Here is a 21,476-nt window from a genome sequence, read left to right on the forward strand (position 1 = left end):
GGTGTCTTACCTATCCTCACCCCTCCCTTGTGTGCTCTCGCTTTTATCATGTGCTCATAGTCCAATCCCCTTGTTGTGTTTGCCCTTGATCTAATGTCCACATATGAGGGAGAACATATGATTTTTGGTCTTTTGGGCCAGGCTAACCTCACTCAGATTGATGTTCTCCAATTCCATCCATTTACCAGCAAATGATAACAGTTCATTCTTCTTTATAGCTGCATAGAATTCCATTGTGTATAGACACCATATTTTCTTAATCCATTCATCAGTAGTGGGGCATCTTGGCTGTTTCCATAACTTGGCTATTGTGAATAGTGCCACAATAAACATGGGTGTGCAGGTGCCTCTGGAGTAACCTGTGTCACAGTCTTTTGGGTATTCCCCAAGAGTCGTATTACTGGATCAAATGGTACATACATGTCTAGCTTTTTAAGTAGCCTCCAAATTTTTTTCCAGAGTGGTTGTGCTAGTCTACATTCCCACCAACAGTGTAAGAGGGTTCCTTTTTCCCCACATCCTCGCCAACACCTGTTGGTGGTGGTGTTGCTGATGATGGCTATTCTAACAGGGGTGAGGTGGAATCTTAGCGTGGTTTTAATTTGCATTTCCTTTATTGCTAGAAATGGTGAGCATTTTTTCATGTGTTTTCTGGCCATTTGAATTTCTTCTTTTGAGAAAGTTCTGTTTAGTTCACTTGCCCATTTCTTTATTGGTTCATTAGTTTTGGGAGAATTTAGTTTTTTAAGTTCCCTATATATTCTGGTTATCAGTCCTTTGTCTGATGTATAGTTGGCAAATATTTTCTCCCACTCTGTGGGTGTTCTCTTCAGTTTAGAGACCATTTCTTTTGATGAACAGAAGCTTTTTAGTTTTATGAGGTCCCATTTATCTATGCTATCTCTTAGTTGCTGTGCTGCTGGGGTTCATTGAGAAAGTTCTTACCTATACCTACTAACTCCAGAGTATTTCCTACTCTTTCCTGTATCAACTTAAGAGTTTGGGGTCTGCTATTAAGATCCTTGATCCATTTTGAGTTAATCTTGGTATAGGGTGATATACATGGATCTAGTTTCAGTTTTTTGCAGACTGCTAACCAGTTTTCCCAGCAGTTTTTGTTGAAGAGGCTGCTATTTCTCCATCATATATTTTTAGCTACTTTGTCAAAGACAAGTTGCTTATAGTTGTGTGGCTTCATATCTGGGTCCTCTATTCTGTTCCACTGGTCTTCATGTCTGTTTTTGTGCCAGTACCATGCTGTTTTTATTGCTATTGCTTTGTAATATAGTTTGAAGTTAGGTATTGTGATACCTCCTGCATTGTTCTTTTGACTGAGTATTGCCTTGGCTATTCGTGGCCTCTTGTGTTTCCAATATAAATTTCACAGTAGATTTTTCAATCTCTTTAATGAATGTCATTGGAATTTTGATGGGAATTGCATTAAACATGTAGATTACTTTGGGGAGTATCGACATTTTTACTATGTTGATTCTACCAATCCATGAGCATGGGAGATCTCTCCACCTTCTATAGTCTTCCTCAATCTCTTTCTTCAGAAGTGGATAGTTTTCCTTGTAGAGGTCTTTCACATCTTTTGTTAGGTTTACACCTAGGTATTTGATTTTGTTTGAGGCTATTGTAAGTGGAATTGTTTTCATACATTCTTTTTCCATTTGCTCATTGTTAGTGTATAGAAATGCAAATGATTTTTCTATGTTGATTTTATATCCTGCTACCTTGCTATAGCTATTGATGATGTCTAGAAGCTTCTGAGTAGAGTTTTTTGGGTCTTTAAGGTATAGGATCATGTCGTCTGCAAATAGGGATATTTTGACAGTTTCTTTACCTATTTGTATTCCTTTTATTCCTTCTTCTTGCCTAATTGCTCTGGCTAGGAATTCCAGTACTATGTTGAATAGGAGTGGAGATAGTGGGCATCCTTGTCTGGTTCCTGATTTTAGAGGGAATGGTTTTAATTTTTCTCCATTAAGTATAATGCTGGCTGTAGGTTTGTCATATATAGCTTTTATAATGTTGAGGAACTTTCCTTCTATTCCTAGTTTTCTTAGAGCTTTTATCATGAAATGATGTTGGATCTTATCAAAGGCTTTTTCTGCATCTATTGAGATGATCAAGTGGTTTTTGTCTTTGCTTCTGTTAATGTGGTTTATTACATTTATTGATTTTTTGTATGTTGAACCACCCCTGCATCCCTGGGATGAAGCCTACCTAGTCGTGGTGAATAATCTTTTTGATGTGTTGCTGAATTTGGTTTGCCATTATTTTGTTGAGGATTTTTGCATCAATGTTCATTAAGGAGATTGGCCTATAGTTCTCCTTTTTGGAGGTGTCTTGCCTGGTTTTGGGATAAGTGTAATACTGGCTTCATAAAATGTGTTTGGCAGTTTTCCTTCCCTTTCTATTTCATGGAACAGTTTAAGGAGTTGGTATCAGTTCTTCTTTAAAGGTCTGATAGAATTCAGCAGAGAATCCATCAGGTCCTGGACTTTTCTTTTTGGGGAGACTCTTGATTGCCGCTTCAATTTCATTTTGTGTTATAGGTCTATTCAGGTGATTAATTTCCTCTTGGTTCAGTTTTGGATGATCATATGTATCTAGAAATCTGCCCATTTCTTTAAGATTTTCAAATTTATTTGAATATAGGTTCTCAAAGTAGTCTCTGATGATTTCCTGGACTTCCATGGTGTTTGTTGTTATCTCCCCTTTTGCATTCCTCATTTTACTGATTTGGGGTTTTTTCTCCTCATTTTAGTCAGGTTTGCCAGGAGTCTATTGATCTTGTTTATTTTTTCAAAGAACCAACTTTTTGTTTCATTAATTCTTTGTATGGTTTTTTTGGTTTCTATTTCATTGATTTCAGCTCTTATTTTTATTATTTCTCTCCTTCTATTTGTTTTGGGATTTGCCTGTTCTTGTTTTTCTAGGAGTTTGAGATGTATCATGAGGTCATTGATTTAGGATCTTTCAGGCTTTTTAATATATGCACTCATGGCTATATACTTTCCTCTCAAGACTGCCTTAGCTGTGTCCCATAGGTTCCGGTAGGTTGTGTTTTCATTTTCATTGACTTCCAGGAACTTTTTAATTTCCTCTTTTATTTCATCAATGATCCATTCTTCATTAAGTAATGAGTTATTTAGTTTCCAGCTGTTTGCATGTTTTTTGTCTTTACTTTTGTTGTTGAGTTCTACTTTTACTGCATTGTGGTCAGATAGTATGCACGGTATTATTTCTATTTTCTTATATTTGCTGAGGCTTGCTTTGTGCCCTAGGATATGATCTATTTTGGAGAAGGTTCCATGGGCTGCTGAGAAGAATGTATATTGTGTAGAGGTTGGATGAAATGTTCTGTAGACATCTACTAGGTCCATTTGATCTATTGCATATTTTAGATCTTGGATTTCTTTATTGATTTTTTGTTTGGATGACCTATCTATTGATGATAATGGAGTGTTAAAGTCTCCCACAACCACTGTGTTGGTCACCCTTCCATTTTAGATCTCACCTTTGTTATTATTACAAGCTAGACAATACTGAATTACACACAGTATAGGAACAGTAAAAATAGCAAGGGCAATGGTGGGAAGATGGAAAAAGGGGGTAATCATTTTCCCATCAATAATAAATTAGTAAAGGAACCAGAGGGAAATGAAGAACTAAGATACCCATCGATGAACTAAAAGAGGAAATTAAAAGGCTCCTGGAAGTCAATGAAAATGAAAACACAATCTACCGGAACCTATGGAACAGGGGAAAGGCAGTCCTGAGAGGAAAGTTTATAGCCATGAGTGCATATATTAAAAATCCTGAAAGATCCTAAATCAATGACTTAATGCTACATCTCAATCTCCTAGAAAAACAAGAACAAGCATACCCCAAAATGAATAGAAGGAGAGAAATAATAAAAATAAGAGCTGAAATCAACAAAATAGAAACCAAAAAAACCATACAAAGAATTAATGAAACAAAAAGTTGGTTCTTTGAAAAAATAAACAAGATCAATAGACTCCTGGCAAACCTGACTAAAATGAGGAGAAAAAAACCCCAAATCAGTAAAATGAGGAATGCAAAAGGGGAGATAACAATAAACACCATGGAAGTAGAGGAAATCATCAGAGACTACTTCAAGAACCTATATTCAAATAAATTTGAAAATCTTGAAGAAATGGACATATTTCTAGATACTTATGATCATCCAAAACTGAACCAAGAGGACATTAATCACCTAAATAGATCTATAACACAAAACGAAATTGAAGCGGCAATCAAGAGTCTCCCAAAAAAGAAAAGTCCAGGACCTGATGGATTCTCTGCCGAATTCTATCAGATCTTTAATGAAGAACTAATACCAACCCTCCTTAAACTGTTCCACAAAATAAAAAGGGAAGGAGAACTGACTAACACATTTTATGAAGCCAGTATTACACTCATCCCAAAACCAGAAAAAGACACCTCCAAAAAGAAGTATAGGGCAATCTCCTTAATGAACATTGATGCAAAAATCCTTAATAAAATAATGGTAAACCGAATACAGCAACACACCAAAAAGATCATTCACCACGACCAAGTAGGCTTCATCCCAGGAAAGCAGGGGTGGTTCAACATACAAAAATCAATAAATGTAATAAACCACATCAACAAAAACAAAAGTAAAAACCACTTGACCATCTCAATAGTCAAAAAAAGCCTTTGATAAGATCCAACACCATTTCATGATAAAAGCTGTAAAAAAAACTAGGAATAGAAGGAAAATACCTCAACATTGTAAAAGCTATATAGATAAACCTACAGCCAGCATTATACTTAATGGTGAAAAACTGAAAGTATTCCCTCTAAAATCAGGAACAAGACAAGGATGCCCACTATCTCCACTCCTATTCAACATAGTACTGGAATTCCTAGTCAGAGCAATTATGCAAGAAGAAAGAATAAAAAGAATACAAATAGGTAAAGAAACTGTCAAAATATCCCTATTTGCAGATGACATGATCCTATACCTTAAAGACCAAAAAAAACCTCTACTCAAAAACTCCTAGACACCCATCAACAGGTGTAGCAAGGTAGCAGGATATAAAATCAACATAGAAAAAACATTATCATTTCTATATGCTAATAATGAACACCATTTACAATATCCTCAAAAAAATAAATAGCTAGGTATAAACTTAACAAAGAATGTGAATGACCTCTACAAGGAAAACTATAATCTTTTGAAGAAAGAGATTGAGGAAGACTATAGAAAGTGGAGAGATCTCCCATGCTCATGGATTGGTAGAATCAACATAGTAAAAATGTCTATACTCCCTAAAGTAATCCACATGTTTAATGCAATTCCCATCAAAATTCCAATGACATTCATCAAAGAGATCGAAAAATCTACCGTCAAATTTGTATAGAAACAAAGGTGGCCACAAATAGCCAAGGCAATACTCAGTCAAAAGAAAAATGCTGGAGGTATCACGATACCTGACTTCAAACTATATTACAAAGCAATAGCAATAAAAACAGCATGGTACTGGCACAAAAACAGACATGAAGACCAGTGCAACAGAATAGAAGACCGGGATATGAAGCCACACAACTATAACCAACTTATCTTTGACAAAGACACTAAAAATATACGAGGGAGAAAAGACAGCCTCTTCAACAAAAACTGCTGGGAAAACTGGTTAGCAGTCTGCAAAAAACTGAAACTAGATCCATGTTTATCACCCTATACCAATATTAACTCAAAATGGATCAAGGATCTTAATATCAGACCCCAAACTCTAAAGTTGGTGCAGGAAAGAGTAGGAATACTTTGGAACTAATAGGTATAGGCAAAGACTTTCTTAATGGAACCCCAGCAGCACAGCAACTAAGAGATAGCATAGATAAATGGGACTTTATAAAACTAAAAAGCTTCTGCTCAACAAAAGAAATGGTCTCTAAACTGAAGAGACCATCCACATAGTGGGAGAAAATATTTGCCAGTTACACATCAGACAAAGGACTGATAACCAGAATATACAGGGAACTCAAAAAACTAAATTCTCCCAAAATTAATGAACCAATAAAGAAATGGGCAAGTGAACTAAACAGAACTTTCTCAAAAGAAGAAATTCAAATGGCCAAAAAACACATGAAAAAATGCTCACCATCTCTAGCAATAAAGGAAATGCAAATTAAAACCACACTAACATTCCACCTCACCCCTGTTAGAATAGCCATCATTAGCAACACCACCACCAACAGGTGTTGGCTGGGTGTGGGGAAAAAGGAACCCTCTTACACTGTTGGTGGGAATGTAAACTAATACAACCACTCTGGAAAAAAATTTGGAGGCTACTTAAAAAGCTAAACATTAATCTACCATTTGATCCAGCAATACCACTCTTGGGGATATACCCAAAAGTCTGTGACACAGGTTACTCCAGAGGCACCTGCACACCCATGTTTAATGCGGCACTATTCACAATAACCAAGTTATGGAAACAGCCAAGATGCCCCACTACTAACGAATGGATCAAGAAAATGTGGTATCTATACACAATGGAATTCTATGCAGCCATGAAGAAGAATGAAATGTTATCAATCGCTGGTAAATGGATGGAATTGGAGAGCATCATTCTGAGTGAGGTTAGCCTGGCCCAAAAGACCAAAAATCATATGTTCTCTCTCATATTCGGACTTTAGATCAAGGGCAAACACAACAAGGGGATTGGACTTTGATCACATGATAAAGCGAGAGCATACAAAGGGAGGTATGAGGATAGGCAAGACACCCAAAAAACTAGATAGCGTTTGTTGCCCTCAATGCAGAGAAACTAATGCAGATACTTTAAAGTGACAGAGGCCAATAGGAGAAGGGGACCAGGGACTAGAGAAAAGGTTATTTTGAGAAGAATTAATTTAGAAGGTAACACACATGTACAGGAAATCAATGCGAGTCAACTCCCTGTATAGCTATCCTTATCTCAACTAGCAAAAACCCTTGGTCCTTCCTATTATTGCTTATACTCTGTCTTCAACAAAATTAGAGATAAGGGCAAAATAGTTTCTGCCTGATAATGAGGAGGTGGGGGTAAGTAGGAGGGGGCGAGGGGAAGGGGTGAGAAATGACCCAAACATTGTATGCATATATGAATAAAGGAAAATAATAAATTTTTTTAAAATGGATTGTTTCATGAAGGCCTAGAGCAAAAGAGAGTTTTGTGTCTAATGGCTGTTTTACCTTATCCTAAATGTAAAGTTAAAAAAAGAAAATCAGAGCTGGGCACCAGTGACTCACATCTGTAATCCTGGCTACTTGGGAGGCTGAGATGGGGAGGATCATGATTTTAGACCAGTTCAGAAAAATAGTTCACAAGACCCCATCTCCAAAATAACCAAAGCAAAATGGACTGGTAGTGTGGCTCATGTGATGGAGCACCTGCTTTGCAAGCTCAAAGCCCTGAGTTCAAATCCCAGCCCCACCCCCCAAAAATAATATTGCTCTGCATAATGTCAACAGTCATGTATGACTGAAATTTATGTGATTCTTAAACTGAATTTTATAGATGCATTGACATCAGGTAGATATATCCTAATTAACTCACCATAAAATCAACAAAATTATTGAAGATGTTAACCCTGGGTGAGGTCATTGGATCAGTGGGCCTTCCTTTTCTCTACTAGACTGTTGTTAGAGATGACATGTCTGTCATTAGCCATCTACAATGCACAGACAGCTGTAGTCTTACTACACATACAATGATTGTCCAAATATTCCCAAATTCCTTCTGGGATGAGCAAAAATAATGGATTCAATGAGCTCCCTTGAACAAGATACTCATAAAGCACTATAAAAAGGAAAATTTTATCATTATTAAAGGCAAAATGCAAGGTTTTTGTGAAACCACAGAGAAGACATCTCTGAAGGCAGACTTGGAAAGATCTCCTGTGCAGGTGTTGTTCGTTTTTTTTTTTTTCAGGTAGACCATGATATATTGATGTATATATTACTGTGGTACAACAATGAGGAATTCCTAAGAACAAAGAAGAAATGTTTGAGTTGCAGCCACTGTCTGCTCTACCCACTTTTTGACAACTCTTCTCTGCTTCTAGGTAAGGGACAAGAATTAGCAAAATGACCAGGTTCTTAAGCAATGACACCAAATATAAATCAGAAAACATTGTTATGCAGTTCCATAGAAGCCTGTTGGGCACACGATTAATGAACAAAGCACTGGAACAAATAGCAAAATCTCTAAAATTATTACAGCCAGCTCTATCCTTTAGTAGCTGTTTATATGTATTAAAATTATTTGGCTGCTTCCCAGTCCCCTTCCTTCTTTGGTCTTGAAGAGTGTATTAAAAACCACAGCATTGTGTTGAAGTCAGTCTTAGTTTCAGTGATTCGTAACTGGTCACCTATGCTAATAATGTAGAGAGGCTGAGCGCTACAAGAAGTTTTACAAGTTTATAAGGCAAAGAATGAAGAACTCCTAGTGGCAGAGGGTCCTTGGGCAAATGTTTTGAAGCCTAAGCCTCAAGTTTTTAATTGATGACGCAGAGGCATCTCAACAGCAGTTCCAGTGTGAAGTCAAGAAGTAGCACATCCATTAACAAATGAGAGTCATCAGGTACACACCTTGGGTCGCACATTGGTTTCTTGTTAAGACTGATGATGTAGGGTAAAAAAAAAACATGTTGAACGCCATGTCACTTACTTTCTTCACTTTTCATGTGGAAGGTAACAAATGCTCCCACGTGTTGTTCTACATCTTTAATAAAAATGCTCCATTTATTTAGAATCTCTAAGAAAAGAAGTTTCATGTACTGACATTTTATAAGAACCTCTGTGGGGTCCAGATCCAGTGCAGCTTGCCCTCTGGGGAAAGCAAGGATGCCCAAGAACAACAACAACAAAAAAACCAGTGGAGAAGAACTAATCCAAAGGTCACTGTAAATTGTTAAGGAAGGGAGGACAGGTCACAGTATGGTTACATCCATATCCCCACATCCAATGGGCTGCTATGCAAGTAGATGCTTCAGAGCAGCAACTAGAATGAATTCATAATTAATGAGAGCAAGAAATATCCTCTTTCTCAGGGATGAATTTTCATGGATGTGAATCAAGAACATTCACCTGGGATTTGTGTGTCAAGTCATTAAGAGGTCTCCCATTTCTGCTTTCCTTTACCTTGTGTGTTTGGACTAAAATAGCCAGGATTTTCTGATTTGAGTCGAACTATACCTGTTTCTACACACCTTAAAGCACACAAAGTCTACCAGTTTCTTCTTGAGGAAGACTGGATGAGGGTGAACTGGAATTTGGTCACATAAGAGGGACCCACCAAGTTTACCTGCATGATCTGGCTGCATGAATGCTGTTATAGACATGTGGGGAAACAGAGCCAGGGAATCACGATGAGTCCCCCGGAGGTGGATGGTGTTTCCTTGAAAATAAACTCCATGCATGTCGGTGTCAGTGCCCATTCCAATCAAATGCCAAGAAACCCTGTCATTTTTGCACATGCTCAGGCCTGGCTGGTTGCCATACATATAGCCATTGACAGCTGAGTAGAAGGGAGAAGACAGTCAGAGCCACTGGAAAATTAGGCAGACATACTGAAACACACTATCATGCTGGGAGATTACCAGCGTGTTCGGGGAGGAGATTTCAAGTATGTGCACTGTGTACAGAATATCCTTGTTATTAGAGAATAAATGCTACTAGGGAAATAGGTCAATGAATGTAAAAGAGTGACCAAAATTATGAATAATAAAATATATTAATATTGTAAATTTTAACATATATGCAAGGACATTAATTCTAAGTATAAATAGGGAATAAGTTAGATTGTTTTCATGCACAATTTATCGATAGAATTATTTCATGGTACCATGTGAGGCCCTGTCTCTTTGACTTTGTTGGTTTTTTCCTCTCACCCCATGAAAGCAAGACTGAAGTTAGAACTTAGTTTATAATTAAAGTGCAACTTGAACTCAGCTACATTATTTTCCCTGAATGTTGCTTTTAAAATGACATATTAAAATGAATTTCACAGTGGCACATCAGATTGGTGCTGAATTTGATATGGTCCATCTAGTTGTCTTATATCTTCTATATAAGGGCCTCTGATGATAAATTTCTTTCACAATTTGGCTTCCCAACTAAGAAAGTACTATGTTTTTTCATTTCTAGCTTAATTTCTCTTTTTTACAGTCTACTAAGAAGTTCACAAACAAATTCTATCCAGACATAGCAAAGCTTTTCTTAGAAGGTGATATTAAATGCATTGCTCCCTGCTTTCTGCTGGTCCAAGAGGTGGCTCTTGGAACTGAGCGTCAGTGACCATGGAAATCTATGATCTGGTTGCTGTGGGTCACTTGTAACCTTGAACTTTTTGGACTTCCCCAGTTGGGAGAGAGTTTGGGGCTATGTTTTATTCTTCTGCAGTGTTTTACAAGGCAGTAAATAGGTGCTATGTTTAGTTCTTAAACAAGCAGTTTTGCACCTGTTGCCTTACAACACTTGCTTTAGTACTTTTGTCCAACACACTGTTTCACAGGCATTGAGTTTGGTTTCTTGCTCAGTATTCTGCCACCTTAGGTAATTGTCCAAGACCAACTCTCCTTTTAGTCACAACCAAGTACTAGGTGGCTTATGACTGTAACACTTGACATAAAGAGAGACTGGGAGAGAAAACTAAGTACTTCCAAATGAAGATCTGGGATCAGAATGGCTAGTATTTTGACAAATTAAGAGCAGTCACTCCTACTACCTAATCTGTGATACTTTGCTGTGTAAGATTATTTCCTATTTTCTCTTGGTTTATCAGACTGGATGTTATGAAAATCCCAAGGGAGGTATTTGTCAGTAATTTTCTACATTTCTGATGTATTGTGATTTTGCTACTTTAAATTCTGTTTTGTTTCATTTAAGGCTGATAAAGTGTTTTGAAAGTAAAAATTAAGTTTCCCAACATCTCTGGGAGATACTCTGTGAACCTGAAAATAGAAATAACTTACTTTGTGACCAAGAGCAATACCCAGGAAACCAAGATTAAAATAGTTAAGATATCACAAGCATTTTACAAGCAATTAAGCCTTTCATTTACAAAGGGGAAACTATTTAACATACCATGCATTCTGTTGGATTTCATGAACTTTTTCTCTTCCTTGTCGACACTGGAGGGACGCCAAGTAAACTTCTGAATGTTTTCATCAAAATACCCACTCAGATTCTCATCAAAGACTGTGAACAATAGGTAAAATTCCTTGTCTATTCCTTTCTACAGAGAAGAAAGAAACATACACAAAAAACTTGAAGGAAGTCATAGCACTGTTGCACTTTCAAAGTTCATACAAAGTAAATCACATTTCCATATAGAACTCTGAAGATTCCAGAATCAAAGTAAGACACAGCAGAATGAGACCCACAGAGTCCCAGCTATAGCAAGCAGAAATGCTATAATCCTGGGTGGGGTTTAGTTACTTTGGAAATTTAAATCGTAAGTTAAAAAATAATATCCTCATTATGAAGTCAATTTCAAGAGGAAGAGACACTGATCCTATAACTGACTCTTTATCACTAGCTAACCTCTAGCCACATTGCAGGTCCCTCCCACATACAACACTGACAACAACTTGGTGGCATTGATGACCTACCTGTGTCCCATCAGCATTGAGAACACCCTTTTTACAGACTAGCAAAGGTCCTACAAGGCCAGCACTGGTGTCCTCGATTGCCTTAACTGCTGAGAAGTAAAGGTAGGTCAAGCAAGAGGGATCATCATCTGTCGGGCTGACACTTTCAGGTACTGTCCACCTGTATGTGAAGGTTTCACCTGGCTTAACATGTGCCCCTGGTTTCAGAAATCCTGAGGAAACAAGTGAATTTGTTACTGAAAGCAACATCCCAGTCTTGTCAGACTAGGTCTCCAGCCCTGGCCTGCTCTCTGATGCTGACACATTTTGTAGAAGGAAATTGTCTTCTCATACATATTCCACCAGTGGAGGCCACTGCTGTTTTATGAGATAGAAGCTGAAATCAAAGGATTACTTGTAGATTGTACAAATACCAGCATTAGCAAATGTTGAGTGATAGTATTCCTTTTAAATGCAAATCCAGTAAGATATCATTGAGTGCTTTTTATGTGAAATGTATTATACTTAGTCCTGCAGAAACTACTCCCAAGAGTTAAATAAGAACCCTATCTTTAAAGAGTTTCAAATCTGGGAGACTGGGAGCTTGAACAAGCAAATAATCTAAATAACTACAAGACAGAAGAGGGGAGTGAATGTCCAAGGTTACAAAGCTGTTAATGGCAAATCAGGATATAAGCTCAGGTCTGTCTGACTTAGAAAATTGCAATTAATTCTCATTTTGTATTACCAAAGAACACATTGAATCTCTCTTACTGGAGAAGGCCACAGATTCTTTTTGCATCATGCCCTGTACTTTGCAAAAAATGCACCCAATATGTTTCCTTACTGATCAAAGTTTTCTTTATTGACCAAAGTAAATTATGCTCCCAACAAGGATACATCAAGAAACCCTTCTGAACACTGACTCTGTAATTAATAATGAAAGACAGGACTGTAAAATAGGTACAGGTGGGGGTGGGGCGATACTTATGGGAGGAAGGAGGTGAGGAGGAGATGAAGGTGTGGGATATTGTTGATGGGCTGCATATACATATGGGAAATAGAACAATGAAACCTCTTGCAATTGCTTTAAGTGGGGAGGGAATGAGTTTGAGGTGGAGCAATGTTGGGGGCGATCTAACCAATGTACAATGTAAGCCTATTCAGAATTGTCCAAAGAATACTCCTTGTACAACAAATATATCCCAATAAAAATGAAAAAACAACTTTTCTGAGCTGAAAAATGAAGACAGACATTTTGGCTGGGCCTGGTATTCTTTCTGCATTCTGCCCCCACCCACATACACACACACAGTCATTCTGAGCTTTTTGACTGAGGAAGAGAACACAGGTACAGGAGGCACTGCAACAGGAGAGTATGAGAATGGGCCTGGGGAGTGAGAATTGTCCATTTCTTCCTTCTCCTTTCCCTTGCCATTACCACAAAGCATAATCCTGACTGGGCCTGGCCTCACACTAGGGCATCTTGGCTATCTCCATAGCTTAGCTATTTTGAATAATGCTGCAATAAATATAGGTGGAGCAGGTGTCTTTATTATTACCTGACATATATTTCTTTGAATATATTCCTAGGAGTGCTGATTGCTAGGATCATATGGCAGTTCTGTTTTTAGTTTTTTGAGGAGCCTTCATACTGTTTTCCACAGTGTTTATAGTAATTTACATTCCCACCAACAGTGTATGAGGGTTCCTTTTTCCCCACATCCTCACCAACATTTATTGTTGTTTGAGCTCTTGATGATAGTCATTCTAACAAGAGTGAGGTGGGGTCTTTATGTGGTTCTGATTTCCATTTCCCTTGTGGCCAGGAATGTTGATTTTTAGCCATTTGGACTTCTTCCTTCAAAAGAGCTCTTTTCAGTTCATTTGCCCATTTCTTCATTGGGTCATTGATTTTTTTTTTTTTTGGAGTTTAGTTTATTGAACTCCCTGTATATTCTGGTTATCAATCCTTTGTCAGATGTATAGCTGGCAAAATTCTTGTCCCATTCTGTGGGCTGCCTCTTCAATCTGGTGACCATTTCCTTTGTTGTACAGAACATTTTAAATTTCATATAATCCCATTTGTCAATCTTTTCTCTTAGTTGGCGAGCCATTTGAGTTCTATTTAGGAAGTCATTACCTTATGCCTATTAATTCCAGTGTATTTTCTACACTAGCTTCAAGGTTTCAAGTCTTAGGTTAAGACACCTAATCCACTTTGAGTTGACATTTGTATAGAGTGAGAGAGAAGAATTTAGTTTCAGCTTTTGCATGCAGATATACAGTTTTCCCAGCAACATTTGTTGAGGAGGTTGTCTTTTCTCCATCTTATGTTTTGTGTGTCTTCATCAAAAATCAGGTGGGTGTAGTTGTGTGGATTCTGTTCTGTTCCATCAGTCTTGATGTCTGTTTCTGTGCCAGCACCATGCTGTTTTTATTGCTATGGCCCCATAGAATAGTTTGAAGTCAGGTATTGTGATACTTCCAGCATTGTTCTTTTTGCTCAGTATTGCTTGGATATTTGCAATCTTTTGTGCTTACAAATGGACTTTAGGGTTGAATTTTTCAATCTCTGTGATGAATGTCATTGGAATTTTGATAGGAATTGCATTGAACATGTAGATTGATTTTGGTAGTATAGCACTTTTTGCAATGTTGATTCACAATATTAATTCCATGTGCATCTTCTGTAGTCTTCTTCAATTTCTTTCTTCAATGGCTCATAGTTTTCATTGTAGAGATCTTTCACTTCCTTTATTAAGTTAATTCCTAAATATTTTATTTTTTGTAAATGGAATTGTTTTCCTGTATTCAGTCTGTTCATTGTTGGCAAATAGAAAGGCTACTGATTTTTATTAATTGATTTTATATCCTGCTACTTTGCTGAAAGTATACTAACTAAATATGTGATGGTAGTGTACAGAGCAAAGACTATGTGTAAGATTTAACAAAATCTTGTTAACAAAACATTGGAAATGAGGTTTTCCCCTCAGCTGTCACCAGCAGAATCTTGTGCAACTTGCAGCAGAAAGGCTCGCCATTTTAGAGAAGTGGAAGTAGTCACTTTGAGTTTACTACTCTGCTGAGGGGAAAGGAAAGAATTAACCTCTCCTAAGAACCTGCTATGGGCCTGATCCTTCCTGCATTCTTTCCATCCCTTTCCAAAGCCCTATGAAGTGCATGCTATTCAGGAAGTTAAAATAATTGATCACATTCTCAGAGTTGGGAAGGGAAACCACCAGGACTTGAACCTGTCTAGTTTTTAGTCTTTTCCTCACTCATCCTCTTCCCTTCCTAAGCTCAGGCTGAGACTTACCATCTATATTTGGGGCTGCATCAGATGCTTTATCATAGAGCACACCATGGGGCAAAATGCTGTAGACTTTGTCAGCTTTGTTGGCAAAGGTCACCAGCAGGGTATCACCCACCTCTGCCTTGATAACTGGACCTGTAAATTTTGAAATGGGAGAGAAGTGGATGAAAAGAGACAAAAAAGAAGTAAATAGAAGCAGAAGTATCATTGCATCAAAATGTATACTCCCAGGTGAAATAGCTTCCCCTCCAAAATATAAGGATGGTTTTACTGCACCAAGAATTCCAAGATGGACTTCTGTCCCAGAGGGTCTCTTTCTTCGAGTAAAAGTTGCATCAACATACTCCACAAACTGAGCTTTCCAATATTGTCCTCCTATTCTGTTTTCCCCTTGTGTGAAGTAGACTGCAGCATCACTGTGAAAGACAGGAGCCTAGCTGAGAATAATCCTAACACATCCATAAATACATTAATTATGGAGTCTCATCTTGTTATCTATCCCACTTACCCCCTAAAGTCCCCAGCATCAACAAAGATCCCAAGGGAGAGTCAACCAGCCTTAAATGTCTGCAGAAGCTGGATAGGGCTCAAGATCATTTCTCTCTTTGCCATTATACCTCCTTCCCAGAGTTCAGCAACCAAAGAAGTCACAGGTAAACTCCTTACTTACCAATATTGGAGTCCCAGAATGGTGTCCTACAAAGTAATAAAGAGCTAACTTGTTTCTTTGTAGAAAAAGCATTCCTCTATCACTTGCTGATGTCAATATGAATAAGCTCTGCATACAGTAAGTTGTCGGTTTTTTTTTCCCTCCCTGGTATGGGGTTTTAACTCAAAGTCTTACACCTGCTAGGCAGGTTCTCTACCTCACAAGACTTGACCCCCCCCCAGCCCTTTTCACTTTAGTTATTTTTCAGGTAGTGTTTCACTTTTCTTGACTAGGCTGGCCTAGACTTATACTCCTATTTTATACCTCCTGTGCAGCTGGGATGACAGGTATACACCACCATGCCCAGCTTTTTCATTGAGATGCAGTCTCACTAACTTTTTTGCCCTGGCAGGCCTGGAACCAAAATTCTCCTGATCTCTACTTCCCAAGAAGCTAGGATTACTGGTGTGAGCCTCCACTCCTGGTATAGTAAGCTTTTTTATATCTGGAATGATTAAGGAATGGAGTGTCAAATAGTTTAATTAATGGAGGCTTATAAGCCATATACATGAAGTAACAAATTTTAAAGATGTAAAATGTAATAATATAACATATGACTAATACTATCTCTCTACTGTCTTGTTTCCACCAATGGTAAGATCGCTCTTGTAATCACACAGACTGTCTTTCTCTTCTATTTCTATCTCATTCACCATTACATTGTAAATTTTTTGTACTCTTCCTTTTCAGCACTCTTTCTACATCTTTTCTTTTCCTCACTTTTCAATACTACAACCTTAGTTGGTACCCTCATCACCTGGGTTTAGAACATTGGGACTGTACAATTAGCACAATCTACACCCTCTATCTCACATTGGCTCAATTTAATTTCTTTTCCCAGAATAAACACTATTACAACATTAGTATCTGCAATGGTCATGGTCATTGTCATTTACCTGTCCCCAAATTTTCAATTGTTTCCAATTGCCAATCAAACAAGTTTCAAAAGTATTAAAGGACTCTTCAATTGAAACCCAGTTCATCCCAATCCTCAACCCATTGCTCTGTGTAAGTCCTCATTCCCTATGCAAGTGCTCCACTCAATCATTCTGACCTGAACAATCTCTCTGATATAACAGGAGCTTTGCAGTAACCCCTGCATCCAATATTTCACTCTCTTTATTATTCACTTACATAAATTTTGTCACTCTTGAAGATTCTGCTTCAATTCCTCTTCCCTGGCTATCTTTGCTATCTCTGAAGACCCAGAGAATTCACTGACTCTTACTCATAACTTGTAAAGTTATTTCTCTCTCCTGTGCACAGTTAATTTCTCTGCATAAGGGCAGGAACAATGTCCTAGACATCTTTGTATCCCTCATGCTAGCTAATGCATTCTGTTTTCATATATCACATTAAATATCAGTTGAATATAGTCTAATCTTTTCTATTTCAGAAGGCACTTCAGAATTCTAGAAGGCATCATTTTAAAATCTAGTTCTCACACTGGCCAATAATGAAAGTAGACTCCAAAGAGTTTTTCATATATGGTTCCCACAAGTTCTCTAGGAAAGGTTCAAGTGCTTTACTTTGGTGGAAGAATGTATGTATATATGTATGTATGAAATGAAGAACGTATGAAATGAAGAAACTAAGTGTGTCTTATTGTTGATCACAAATACAATTTAGAAAGGATCCTGGGAAAAGAGTGATCATTTTTAGTATCCCATTGTTTAATGCACTCATAGACATAATGGTATGTGATTACTTAAACAACAAACATTACACTCATCAGAGCAGGGCCCAGATACCAGTAAGGTCACAGGGAAAGTCAACAGCATGCCTCTCTAGAGAGGGGCTTAGAACCACCAGGGTGCTTACCTGCGAGAGGCATTTAGGGGAAGACCGCTGAATTTATCATAACCTAGAGGACCATAATCCCAAAGAATTTTTTCAGCTGCTATAAAGTAGCGCCTCTGCTGCCCATTCATCTTGGGGTGAAGAATGTCACTTTTGCAGTTACCAACATTGTATTGCCCCAGCATGCCAGCTGCAGAACCACAAACCAGGGAGTAAATGAAACCACACAGGAAAAGATCAACAGATTTGTCTTCATGAACATTTAAGACTTTTATACAGAAAATTGTCTATAACAAAGTTAAAAACAAAAGATCAGCTGTGGGGAGGAAGAAATTTTGTAGCATATATGACAAAGGATTTATATGTGAATCACTTGGGTTGTAGCTCATTGGTGTGATGCTTACATGAGGCCATGAGTTCAATCCCCAGCATCGTCGGGAGGGCAAAAGGAGAGGGCAGCAGGGGAGGGGAATTATGATAAAAGTACTTTATGTCCATGTATGAAAATACAATAATGAAATCTATTAAAATTGTAAAAAAGGTGGGGCTAAGAATAAGTAATAATGGGGCAAACCTGATCAAAGTACATTACATGCATGTATGGAAATATCACAATGAAACCTTTGAGCAATCAATACATACTAATTAAAAATCAATAACAAGAAGAAAAAAGGTACATCTCTAGTAGAAAATTAACAAGGAACATAAATGGATTATTCACGAAAGAAATAATATTAGCCAATAAACAAATGAAAAGTATTTCAACCTTAATACCTTAATTGAAGCCAAACAGAACTGCTATTCATTGATCAGATGATTGATAAAAACTACAAAGGATTAACAATTCTTAGTGTTGGCAGATAAGTGGAGGGAGGGGTATGCTTACACATGTGGGTGGAACAGTAATAAGTTCTTTAAAAAATTTGAGCAGTGTGTGTCCACAGCTGTAAAAAAATTGGAATCTGATCCAGGAATTCCAAATCTACTTTTCCTAAGGAAATGTTCAGATGGAAGTGCAAGCATATATATAAACTGTTTAGAATAGCAAAAAATGGAGAAAAATTGTTAAGCAATAGATGTTGGTTAAATAATGTGGACACTGGAATCATTAACAGTACTTTGATATCACTGTCATGAAATATTGTTCTGATATATTAATAAGTGGGAAAAGTAAGCTACAGAGCAGTATTAACAGACTGGTTTTATAAATGACATACTTATATATAAAGGTGTGGGAAATAGTGAAGGAGCATACTCATGAAAATATGATGCCAACATCTCTAAATGTGATTATTGATTTTTAAAATCAAATTAGACATTTTCTAACTTTTATGACTTTTTTCTGAGGATATGGACAGTTCAGGAAGCACATTAACTTACGTTCACAAACCACTGACCAAACTTGGCAACTTAATAGTCTCAAATGGTTGCTATTGTCTTGTTTTTAAATCTAGATATGGAATTCCTAGTCAAAAATTTTGTCCTAGATTTATCAGCATGAGGCCCCTTAAGAACAGGAGCCTTGTTTTGTTCATCCTTGTCATCTCAGACTCGTATCTGGGACATAACTGACCAACTTCTGAGCTGAATTTAGTTTAACTGGAATAACCCAGCTGACTAATGCTAAGATTGGTTGCATAAGGTTGATAGGAATAAGAATGTGTTATTGAAGATCCCTGAACAGTTGGATCTCTGTATGTGAGTGACTGTGTATAGTTAGAGGTATCCAAATTTAATCAGACATTATTTGTCCTGTGTCAATCTCACTGGTACATTTTTTTCTCTCCCTGCTTTTCTCCCATCTTAGATCTGACACTTTATATGTCATATAATGCTGCCGATGCTTCTTAGCTAGCATTTTCCCCACAGAATCCTTTCTGCACACATATGTCTTAATAATCTTTCTAAACCACTATACTGATTATGGTATGCCACTAGTGTGCCAAAGGATCTAAGACTCACAAATGCCTTTTAGACACAGTCACGCCTCCTTAGCTTAACCAGTCTTTCCACCAACACATATTTCAGACTTCAGTATGTTTTCAAGGGGGAATAATCCACTGAGGGCTGAAAACATGAGGGCCCAGTCTACCTCCTTAGGCTTCTCCCTCATCACTCCTCTGGGATGAACCTTATGGTCCAGCTAAGTAAGGACCTATTCTGTGCAGTCTTAAAGAACCAGGACTGAGTTATTCAATAGGCATTTAAGTCAACACACGTATCTCACCCACCTTTCATGGGCATGAAGAATGCTATATATATCAATGAATTTTTTCTTAAAATAAGGAAGAACATTCTAATAGAGCAGTATAGAGAAGTGCTAAGCTGATACAATTACTCACATGAAATTCAAAAACTGGATGGAGAATTGATGCTGATTATCTAAACAGACTTTTCCAGTGCTAAAAATTTATTCTATATACATTTACCCAAAGAGAACATGTGCTTTTCTCAATTTACATTTCTTCTTCTGCCTAGAAACCTTTCTTCCTTCTTTTCTTCATCTATTCAAATCCTACTCACATTTTAAGGTTCAGTTTAGGATTCAACTCCTCAGGAAGCCCCAGATCCTCTATAGTAGTGAGTATAATGTCCACAGAAAATTGATCTCATGCCTGCATTTTACTCATTTTGTGCCTACTAGATTGTTGGCTCTTTGGAGGTGTCATCATTTTTTAATCTTCCCATTTTGTTCATAGGGACATGATTAACAAATATCTGTGGGCAAAATGCCAACTAAAAGAATGTTCTGTTTTCCTATATATTTAATTAAGCATCATATATATACCAAACAGCAAGCACTGGACAAGCACCAGTGACTGGTTTAATTTTGCCATTCTAAGCAGCTCCACACTGGTCTTTGTTCTTTATACCTTGAAGATGGTCACTGACTTGACAGGTTATCATCCATTTCCCAGAATTCTCAACTATCATTTCTGCCGTGAGGAAGGTAGCTGGGAACAGGTTGACAACATCAGTCCGATGCCCTCTGCTGATGAAGGTGTTACCATAAAAATAGATGGAATGGATGTCAATCTCATTCCCCATTCCAAACAGATGCCAGGACACAGATTCACCAACACACATTTCAGGCTCAGGAAAGTTTCCAAAAAGGAATCCATTGAGGGCTAAAAACAGAAACACACTAGTGGGCAATGACTCTCCTACAGAGGTGAACAGGACCAAAACATTGGTAATACTGGAAAACCAAAGCAGATCATTGGTTATAATGTTTTTTGGAGACATTCTAGCTCTTAAAAAGTAGTATGGAAAGAAAGGAAATAAAAACTTTGACTTGGTTTTTTTTTTTGAGACAAAAACACTCAGTAGAAGTAAAGATCAAGCCAGACATGTTGCTACATACCTGTAATCCCAGCACTCAGGTGGTTGAGGCAGGAGGACCACAAGTTCCAGACGAGTCTTGGCTATACTACATAGTGAGACCCCCATTTCAAAAAAACAAACTAAAATAAAAGAAGGAGAGGGAGAAGGATGGGGAGGGAAAAGGGAAAGAGGAGGACAAAGGGGAAGAGAAGAGGGAGGAGGAGGAAAAAGAGGAGATTGGCACACACTGAGAGCTGCATGTGAGCATAATTTTAAGGTCAGAAGAAGATCGAGTGCTGCTCACACTTCCAGGATATCTCAGTCAGCTCCCATCCTATTCCTTTATTTGTATATCTACCATCCACACCAGAATCTGTGTTCCTCAGAACTGGAAACTGTCTTGCTCATCTAATGGCTATCAGGATCTAGCAGAAAAGCTGGAATATAGTATCCACTTAATTTAATGACAAAAGCATGCAGCAGAATGATAAAAGAAAGGGTCTAATTTGAGGGCACTATGAGAGATGTTTATATTTTGTTAATTTAAAAAGTAAAAAGATAAAGATGAAGCAGTTTTTACTAGATGTTGCCAGGACTCCTTCCCTTTCTTATGATTTCATGACAACATTCAGGCTGACTCAGTAAAGATGATTCTGAGATAGGCAAGCAAAAAACGAATGAACTGGGAGGTTT

General features: G+C 37.6%; 1 protein-coding gene across 7 annotated transcripts in view; it reads right to left on the reverse strand.

Moving 5' to 3' along the window:
- Hephl1 (hephaestin like 1) overlaps positions 1 to 21,476 on the reverse strand; it is a 98,871-nt gene that overhangs the window by 31,752 nt on the left and 45,643 nt on the right. For 5 of the 7 annotated variants that reach the window (XM_074080764.1, XM_074080735.1, XM_074080757.1 and 2 more), the window contains 7 exons: positions 20,333 to 20,587; positions 17,481 to 17,649; positions 15,227 to 15,366; positions 14,954 to 15,085; positions 11,656 to 11,867; positions 11,129 to 11,279; positions 9,348 to 9,560 (listed from right to left, as the gene is read on the reverse strand). In XM_074080764.1, the coding sequence (XP_073936865.1) occupies positions 9,348 to 9,560; positions 11,129 to 11,279; positions 11,656 to 11,867; positions 14,954 to 15,085; positions 15,227 to 15,366; positions 17,481 to 17,649; positions 20,333 to 20,587 (1,272 nt within the window). The remainder of the gene's footprint in view (positions 1 to 9,347; positions 9,561 to 11,128; positions 11,280 to 11,655; positions 11,868 to 14,953; positions 15,086 to 15,226; positions 15,367 to 17,480; positions 17,650 to 20,332; positions 20,588 to 21,476) is intronic. The other 2 variants (XM_074080745.1, XM_074080739.1) reach the window with 2 other exon arrangements.

The sequence above is a fragment of the Castor canadensis genome, chromosome 1 (assembly GCF_047511655.1).
Source record: "Castor canadensis chromosome 1, mCasCan1.hap1v2, whole genome shotgun sequence".
Taxonomy (NCBI): domain Eukaryota; kingdom Metazoa; phylum Chordata; class Mammalia; order Rodentia; family Castoridae; genus Castor; species Castor canadensis.